This window comes from Mytilus trossulus, chromosome 8 (genome assembly GCF_036588685.1).
Source record: "Mytilus trossulus isolate FHL-02 chromosome 8, PNRI_Mtr1.1.1.hap1, whole genome shotgun sequence".
In the NCBI taxonomy this organism is placed as follows: Eukaryota; Metazoa; Mollusca; class Bivalvia; order Mytilida; family Mytilidae; genus Mytilus; species Mytilus trossulus.
The window spans coordinates 67,697,834-67,708,086 of NC_086380.1; the positions used below are offsets into that span (position 1 = coordinate 67,697,834).

General features: G+C 32.5%; 1 protein-coding gene across 1 annotated transcript; it reads left to right on the plus strand.

Moving 5' to 3' along the window:
• The first annotated feature begins 259 nt into the window (after positions 1-259).
• Positions 260-9,769, plus strand: LOC134681305 (uncharacterized). The gene is made up of 2 exons (XM_063540874.1): positions 260-302; positions 7,795-9,769. The coding sequence occupies exon 2, from the start codon at positions 7,796-7,798 to the stop codon at positions 9,476-9,478; it is 1,683 nt and encodes a 560-aa protein (XP_063396944.1). The 5' UTR covers positions 260-302; position 7,795; the 3' UTR covers positions 9,479-9,769.
• Positions 9,770-10,253: the final 484 nt, after the last annotated feature.

Genomic DNA, 10,253 nt, shown 5'->3' on the forward strand with positions numbered 1-10,253 from the left:
AGAATGGTTATTTGTGTCTTTTGTTTTTTTAATTACGATCGGGACGCAATGCGAAAGAATTATATCTTTAGAAAATAAAGAATACATAGGCTAAAAAATAAAGAATAAAAAATAAGATGAATGATGAAATGTTTATGAAAATCAATTGAGAATAATGAGAAAATAAATAAAACATTTTGTCTCTGTATGTGAAAAGTTACGTTTAAATAAACCGCGATAATATAATAAATAATATATGACACATATTGGTCGCGTGACAAATTATCTGCTGCTGCTGGGTGTAGTGATTTGTTGAATTTCAGGTATAACTTTCTTTTTAACATTCAAAACACTTGGAAAATAACTCTCTTGGTGTGTAATTAACTCGTGTTAACCACATTTGATCATAACAAGAATTTTGAAATACTAGAAATATTGTTAATCATTGATTTTCTCATTCTACTTTCGTTTTCCGTTTGCTTTAAACTTGTTTGATATCTGATTAAGTATGATTAAGATAAGAAACATATGTAACCCTAATGTCATATTTAAGTAGAAAATAATTAAATACTTGACGATGTGCAATCAACAATAAATTTCTCTCTAAATAAAACAATAAAAGAAAGCATTAGCCCAGGAAGTTTTGACATGAAATATAATACAAATATTTATTATGTTATACATTGTAATATAATACACTTGTCTAAAAATACATTATTGAACCGACCAACTAAAGATTTCGTGGTTGTTTAGGTACAATATATATTTTTGTTCCCATTATTTTCCTTTTTTGTTCCTCGAGCAAGGGGGATGCAGGGAACGTTCAACAGTTGATACCGGGCATTTGTCCGTCTGTCCGTTTTGGCTCACCTGGCCTAAAAGGCCATGTGAGCTTTTCTCATCACTTGGCATCCGTCGTCGTCGTCTGTCGTCGTTAACAATTTTTCAAACATCATCTCCTCTGAAACTACTGGATGGATTTAAATGAAACTTTGCATGATTGTTCCTTAGATTATCCTGCACAAAGTGTGTGCTTCGATTTTTGATCCGTCAAAAAACATGGTCGCCGTTACTTAAAATAGAACATAGGGGTCAAATGCAGTTTTTGGCTTATATCTCAAAAATGAAAGCATTTAGAGCAAATCTGACTAGGTAAAAATGTTCATAAGGTCAAGATCTATCTGCTCTGAAATTTCAGATGAATCAAACAAACCATTGTTGGGTTGCTGCCACTTAATTGGTAATTTTAAGGAAATTTTGTAGTTTTTGGTCATTATCTTGAATACTATTATAGATAAAGATAAACTGTAAACAGCAAAAATTATCAGCAAAGTAAGATCTACAAATAAGTTAGTATGACCAAAATTTTCAATTGACCCCTTAAGGGGTTATTGTTCTTTAATGACAATTTTTCACAATTTGTTCATCATATTTGCTTACTTTTAAAAAATCTACTCCCCTGAAACTACTGAATGGATTTAGATGAAACTTAACATGATTGTTCCTTAGATTATACTGCACAAAGTGTGTGCTTCGATTTTTGATCCGTCAAAACACATGACCTTGTTACTTAAAATAGAACATGGGGGTCAAATGCAGTTTTTTGCTTATATCTCAAAAACGAAAGCATTTAGAGCAAATCCGACATGGGGGTTAACATGTTCATTAGGTCAATATCTATCAGCCGTGAAATTTTCAGATGAATCAAACAACCCATTATTGGGTTGCTGCCACTTAATATGTAATTTTAAGGAAATGTTGCAGTTTTTGGGCATTATATTGAATATTATTTTAGATACATTTAAACTGTAAACAGCAAAAATTATCAGCAAAGTAAGATCTACAAATAAGTTAGTATGACCAAAATTTTCAATTGACCCCTTAAGGGGTTATTGTTCTTTAATGACAATTTTTCACAATTTGTTCATCATATTTGCTTACTTTTAAAGAATCTACTCCTCGGAAACTATTGAATGGATTTGGATGAAACTTAGCATGATTGTTCCTTAGATTATCCTGCACAAAGTTTGTGCTTCGATTTTTGATCCATCAAAAAACATGGTCGCCGTTACTTAAAATAGAACATAGGGGTCAAATGCAGTTTTTTGCTTATATCTCAAAAACGAAAGCATTTAGAGCAAATCTGAAATGGGGGTAAAAATGTTTATTAGGTCAAGGTCTACCTGTCCTGAAATTTTCAGCCGAATTGGGTAACTGGTTTTCCAGGTATAATGCCACTGAATTGATGATTTTAAAGAAATTTTGCAGTTTTTGGTTATCATCTTGAATATTATTATAGTTTAACTGTTAATGGCAAAAATGTTCAGCAAAGTAAGATCTACAAATGAGTCAAAATGACCAAAATTGTCAATTGCCCTTTAAAGACTTTTTCACAATTTGTTCATCATGTTGACTTACTTTAAAAAATCTTCTCCTTTGAAACTGCTGTATCAATTTCAGCCAAATTTAGGCTAAATGAGTTTCAGAGTATCTAGTATAAATTTAATATTCCATTGCCTTGTATGTCAAGAAACATAGCTCCTATGGCTAAAATAGAACATAGGAGAATTTTTTTTAATTTTTTTTTGCTTTTGAAGAAAATAGGACGATTCAAAGAACATTTAAATAATTTGAAAAGCCAAAATAATCATTGATGAGAGATCTAACCAAAAAAATTGAGGTGAGCGATTCAGCCTCTTGAGAGCCTCTTGTTTCGTTAGTCTTTGTGTCCGTCCATCCGCTCTTGTAAGCGCTCTCATTTGTACAATTCTTTGATGATTTTTATGAAACTTATATCATAGGTTTTTTATAGCAATGTTTTGGACGATTTTTTTAAAGAGTTATGTCCCATGGATGCATTAACGATATATAATCTTGCATTGTGATCAGTCTCATTTGTTTATTTCTTGCCCGATTTTAAAGTAACTTAAATCATATGTTTGAATAAGCAAGTCTTAGACGAGTTCAAAAATCAGTGCCCTTCAATTATTTTTTAAAAGAGTGAAGCCCCTTGAAATCATTATTTATGTGTTAACGTTCTAGATCTAATGTGTACATTTTTTGTCAATTTTTTAAAACTTAAATCATAGGTTTATATAAGCTATGCATTCGACTAGTTCGAAAATCAGCTCGATCAATAATATTTAAAAGATTAATGGCCCTTAGTAATATTAATTATATCGAAAATTGCCTTATGAGCGCTGTAATGTGTACAATACTTGTCAGATATTTATCAAATTCATATTATAGGTTTATTTCATCAATGTTATTAATGAGTTAGCAAAATTGATAATTATTAATTATTTTAAAAGTGGTATGCTCCTTGGAAATATTGATTATATGGCAAATAACATTGGGGAGCTCTCATATGTTCGATTCTTGTCAGAATTTCAGGAAGTATGTATCAATGTTTTATATCAGCAATATCTTGGACACTTTACAAAAAGTCTTATCAAATATATATATCGAATTATGCCCTTTGGAAATATAAACTTTAATGGAAATCACTTTGCTCGTGCTCCGAGCTTTTATTTCTCTATGTATTGATTAAAAGATTGAAATATACACTAAAGAAAGGGCGTTTAAGTTTTTGCCCTTGTACCGTGGGTAGATAAATAAAGGCAACAGTAGTATTGCTTAGTCTTTAGTTTTCTATGTTGTGTCTTCTGTACTATTAGTTGTCTGTTTTTATTTTTTATTTTAGCCATGGCGTTGTCAGTTTATTTCCGATCTATAAGTTTGACTGTTCCTCCTGGTATCTATCGTCCCTTTTCTATTCTTTGAGCTTTCTTACAAAATGACGAAAGGTACGAATACTTGACGAATCATACGTAAGACTCGTTTTAGGGATCTTTTATTTTGACAAATTAAAATAGTAGTCGTTTACCTGCGGATAATTATCGTGCATGCAACGACAATTATTAAATTGGATTTTTTTAGATATATTTAGGACTTCGGGAGGTACGATAGGTAAGAATATGATTATTGATACCACCAGGTCGGAGGAGATAACACTACAAAATGTTCTTAATATAGAGTAGTCAGCCCCTAGAAGACTAAAAACCGACCCCTCTCCCACTCTTCAATATTACAATGTTGCACTGTTTAACATAAGAAAATGTCAAAGCAAATACATTGTCTTCTTCTCTAACAGAAACACAAATACTTCCTTGATTCAAAATTGCAAACGCTCAAAATAATAAAATGAAAATGAAAAAAAATAAATGATCTCCATACTATGCCATATGCTGGTGCTCGTTTCATAAATTTTTTGAAACATCACCTCTCCCCTGGTAATATTCATTGCCCCCCCTAAATGTGTATATATGATACACCGGAGCAATGGAACGTTTATTGTAGCGTTTAATTGCGTGCTGCCTATAGTCCTGAACATTCATGAAATATTAGCCACTGGATAATAAGTGACAAATTCGCGTCTATCTTCCAAACATGTGTACTGTTAAATCGTCTTATAAATTCCACAATATCTTACTGCAAAATTGTAGATTTTTTTCTTGTTATACACAGTCTTTTTTCAAAATTTATTCAACATTACTTTTTAAAAACTTTGTAGCATCATTTTGTTAGCAAATTTCGATATTCCACTTTGACAATTTGCTGAAAGTGTACTGTAACAAACAATGATAAATGTGAATCTTGTTGTTAAATTTAGACTTACGTACTTCAGTAATGTTGTTGAAATGTTAATCATGAAACTTGTGCTTTACAAATTCCCGCGAAAATGTGTGTACTCTTGGTTTACGTAAGTTACATAAAGGACGTAAGTGTATTTGGCACTATTTTTCTCTGTTTGATTATATTAAAACATGTTTTTTTTGCGATATTATTTTTGAAAAAAATGATTTAGAAAAGAATGCTGTTTACTGGATAAAACAAAGACTCTTTTAATTGTTATTCACTGGTATTAAAGAGATAATAGTAACTGCAATTACGATTATCCGCATATGGCGACGGCAGATATAGGTAAAATCTTTACAGTCATTTTACTCAAATGTAGCAGGTTTTTGTCACTAGTTACTCAGCTGCAAGGTTTTTCTACACCATTACATCATATTTGAATCGTAACGGTGCACTGGAATTGTTTAAGCGCTTTGAAAATTGCCGTTGAAAAAATTCGGGATGATAATCGTAACTCGGAAAAAAGAAAATCGTAATTATGGTATTAAAAAATGCGAAGATGATCGTAACTGGATAGTGTTTTATTGATATTGACACTAAAAACGTATATCTGATGGCAAATAATGAAACATGTGGCACCCGTCGTGTTGCGTATGTGATTACAAATCCGGTAAATAGTCTAATTCGATAGGTCACATTCATGAAAGGGAAGGGATTGTAGTTACGACGTAAGGAACATATCCGATATCATTTGTGAAACGGTTATTCCATAACGGTCAACCATCTCGTGATGGCGTCCGTTAAATTGACGAAAAGATGATTTCAACTTCACCATTTGGAACTCTTGGTTTAATAGCTTCCTTGTGAGCAGTAACCCTCTATCAAGAAAATCATGATAGGAAATGCAAGCACGGGAATATCGTATCAATTAGGAGATATATACCCCGTATGCAGGTGCTGCTGGAATGTTGCTACTTAGAAATGGAAATTTCACAATTGGAAAGCTGAAATCATCTCTTTTGTCGTAAAGTTTGTTTTCAACCGACCCTCATTGTCAATTTCGAGATGTATGTCAAGATATGAAGCCGACTTAAGTATCCTTTATCTCCAATTCGATGGGAAAGATGCGTTCCACATAGTCACCAAATTTTGAATTGTTTAGGGAAAGAACGTTATCTATATAGCGGAAAGTAAAGTTAAAGGATATTGCTAACATTGTACAACTTATGTTACGTAGTGGACATTTTCGTGAGTGTCGGGTGGACAAAACTGCTTGGACCGTAGTGGACAAAAAGTTTCGTAGTTGACATCAACCATATACTATGTTGATAACATACTGAAAGTTTCATGAAACTAACTCTTGCTATTTGTTTTGCACGAATAGAATAGAAAAAAAATCAAAATCTCCAATACTTGTTTCGTAGGTGACCGTTTTGTAGTGGACATATTTACATGTTTACAATCTCCATATTGCAATAGTAACAGGAATGATTATATTAATCAAAACACGTATCAAGCTGTACACTGATTTTGTTTCATAATTTTAAAAACCAGATACTGAAGGAGATTTGAACCGTTTCGAAGTGGACATTAACAAAAATACGGTATCACTCTGGTCCATTTGATTTGCTCTTTTTTGTCAACAATTTAAGTGACGTTATCAAAACATCATTTCGTTTGTAAGACTTTTATGCGTATATCTCTTGCAAACTTTGAGCATAAATGTTGAAAAGGGCGTCTAGGGAAATGCCAGGAATCCATAGCTTATTAGTCCCTCTAAAAATAGTATGTTTCTTTGCTTAAAAAATGTTAAATCTAATTCAATGTACTGACTGCTTAAAAGAATACTTGAAAAGATTAAAAGCATTTTTTTTTTCAAGTGGCTGTGACAAGAAATCACGGTTTTGTAAATAAAACGCCAATACATCGAGAGATATAAAAGTAAATTTGTTTTAAATATAAACCTCTAAGTTTCTTCATTTTTTCCCCGTTAATGTCATCAATTAACTGTACATTTGCATTTTAATACACACAATACCATTGAAATCTGAAAGACACATTTAATTTTTCAGTTACTATTATCCGATAAAGAAATTACGATTATCAAACAAGAAAAAATCCATAGAGTTACGATTATCATCCCGAATATTTCAACTGCAATTTTCAAAGCGCTTAGACAATTCCAGTGCACCGTTATATTCAAATATGATGTAATGGTATAGAAAAACCTTGCAGCTGAGTAACTATTGACAAAAACATGCTACATTTAAGTAAATTGACTGTAAAGATTTTACCTATATCTGCCGTCGCCATATTTGGATAATCGTAATAATTATTGCAGTTACTATTATCTCTTTAATACCAGTGGTTATTGTAGAAATGAAATACGTGTTCCCTTTACGTTCTTTCGTACCTTTCGTCAATTTGTAGGAAAGCTCTATTAGGGATTAAATGTATGTATGCCGCATCAAGTTAATACATGTATGAGTTAGACACATAACACTAAAAACTACAAAAAAAAGAATAACCTTTAGCTTTTAATTGGAAAAGAATACAAAGAACTCCTTATCGAAGAGTTTACGACATGTCTCTATTGAACATTATATAAATAACACATAGCTGAGAGGGTGATAGAGCAGATTGGTACCCCGAGAAAACATTGTCAACCGCGGCGAAGCCAAGGTTGACAATGCCTTTTCGAGGGGTTTCAATCTGCTCTATCACCCTCTCAGCTATGTGTTATCTAATTTATTATACTGAATGTCCTATCATGGCTTTTACAGTTTACTTTTATTTTAAAAATATTTTCTATGACGTCACGTTCATAACAACGTTACGGGCATTAGAAAAAAAAAGAAAAGTCAAGCAAGATGTCAAAACGTAGACTTAAGCATTGTATTTAATTCCTTGGTGTAAATTCAATTCATTGTTCTTTGAATTATCGATTTCTGATTGGTCTAGCCGAGAGGATAACATTAAAAAAAATTGTCCCCCGCTCAGCCATGTGATAGATTAAATTGACACCCTCGTCTTAGCCAATCAAAATATGGCATTTTAACGTGAAGTATAATAATATGAATGATTGAATGAAAAAAAAAAACCCATTTCAAATTAATCTACACAAAAGATTTAAGCTAATTAACGTGAAATCAATGTTTTCACTCTTCTTTTTTGCAGCATGTCGAGTAAGTTGACCTTATGTGGAGTATGTGAATACCGCAACATCAACAAACTCTCTGTAGTCTGGTGTTCGGAATGCGACGAAGGACTTTGTGGGGAGTGTAAAGAGCATCATGCAGTTTCGAAGGGGACCAGAGAACACATTATTGTTCAAATATCCGAGTATCAGAAGCTTCCTTTCAATATACTGAAAATTACTCAAACTTGTCCAAAGCACAATGAAAAATACGTTATATTTTGTAAGAAACACGATTGTCCCTGTTGTAGACGATGTGTTACTGAAACGCATGACAATTGCAGAGAGTTGAACGTAATAGATGACGTTATCCAAAATGTTAAGTCTTCAAATGCATTTTTAGAGATTGAACAAATGCTTGTGGAGGTCTCGGACAATTTACAGAGAATAAGAAAAGGTCGACAAGACAACATTCAAAGTCTGAAGGAGAACAAGACCAACATTGAAATACAGATCAAGGAGACACGAATGTTAATTAACGATCATCTCGATAAATTGCAGGAAATTCTAATGAAAGAGTTGTATGCCGCTGAGGAAAAAGAAAACAAGAAAATCAGCTGTTTAATATCATCCATACAAGAGAAAGAAAGGGAGATTACAGAATGCCAGACTAATTTAGATAACATAAAACAACATGCCTCAGACCTCCAAACGTTCTTGGCAATGAAACACATCCAACAAGATGTAACAAACAACGAATCATTCCTAGAAGCTTTATTGAAAGAAGATAAATTGAATCATGTGATCATTTCTTTTGAAAAAGAAAACACATTTGAATCTCTACTTACCACTCTAAACAAGATGGGAACCATTATTTTGGATTCTAGTACAAGTGATATAACACTTACAAGCAGGAAGAACAAACAAGCGCATATAATGGTACCTATGACGCCTGTTGCTACCATTGATGATCTTAAACTTACTTTAAAACAAACAGTAAAAACTGATGGAAAGTATATCACTGGTTGCTCTTTACTTCCTGATGGCAGAATGATTTTTTCCTGCTACTCAAGTCACAATATATATGTGATGAAAACCGACGGATCGTTAGATTTTACATTACAGACAGGATCGAATACATCACATATACACTTTATAGAGGACAGTCAAAAACTTATCGTAACATCTGGCCCTAACAAGTCAATCACGACAATAAATATGAAAAACAGAAAAACTGAAAAATTGATTCAATGCGGGTCATCGGTTTATGGAATAGCTCACAACAATGGACAATTGTTCTATAATGGATATGACAGTGGATTATGTGTTGTAAGTTTAGATGACGACTCAGTGACACAGCTAGTAAACGTTGAGTTGCGTTCGAATAGCAGCATTGCAACATGGTCAGATCAACTTTATTATATAAACTATGATTCAGTAGTATGCTGTGATCTTCAAGGGAAACTAAAATGGAAATCAGAAATCAAACCATTTCTTCAAGGTGCACAAGGTATTACGGTAGACAATCAAGGACGTGTTTACGTATCAGGCTTTATTTCTCACAATGTCGTTGTTATTTCACCAGACGGAAACAAACACAGGGTGTTGCCTTTAGAGAAAGATGGTATTAAAAATCCACAAGCTTTGTTCTTTGATCGAACAAATAACAAGCTACTAGTTGCGAATATAACAAAAGAGGCATTTCTTTATGACGTTTCAAGTTAATGAGCTGATACGATATTCTCTTTGAAAAGAAACATAATATAACCTTTGCTTTTTGTATGTTTTGTGTTGTACATGTACTCATTTTGTGTCATGGATGGATATTCCGTATCCTTTGTTTTTCTATCATATAAAAATGTGTTGAAGTCTTGAACATTCGATGTTCATACACCCAGTCTTTTGTTTAACTTCAAGTGATTTAGTCGTAAAACATGTAATTGCTTTAAAACAATCACACTTACAACATATGAAGTAGAAGCAATAATTAATAAAGAAATAAATTTAAAAAATATTGTTATTGTTTTGGTCTGTTTTTGAGATCAAGTATACCCCTTAGAGATTGGTAATATGATGTAGATAAATTCAGCAACTCTTATTGGATATTGATTTATTTAGTGAACTGATTTTGGATGAATCACAGTGTATGGTCACCAAACCTACAAAGTGAAAACGGATGATCGTTTTAAAATTTAAGAATTGAGTATGATAATTTAAATTGATCTTCTATAACTTCACTTCAGTTATTTCCCATTTTACCATGTCGGGCCTTTTATAACCTGCTATGCAGTATGGCTGTTAAGCTCATTGTTGAAGGCCATACGGTAACCTATAGTTGCTAAAATGTATGTTTTTTTGGGTCTCTATTGATAGTTGTCCCAATGGCAATCATACAACATTCTCTGGATTTTAATATTACTTTGTAATTCATAGTTATTGATGATATGCGTCTTTTTTCAAACTGATATAAAAATTTGGCACGAATGAACGTAATAAGTGT

Bases quoted from the DNA above. Each gene is read 5' to 3' on its own strand.
- LOC134681305 (XM_063540874.1), top strand. From the start codon at position 7,796: ATGTCGAGTAAGTTGACCTTATGTGGAGTATGTGAATACCGCAACATC.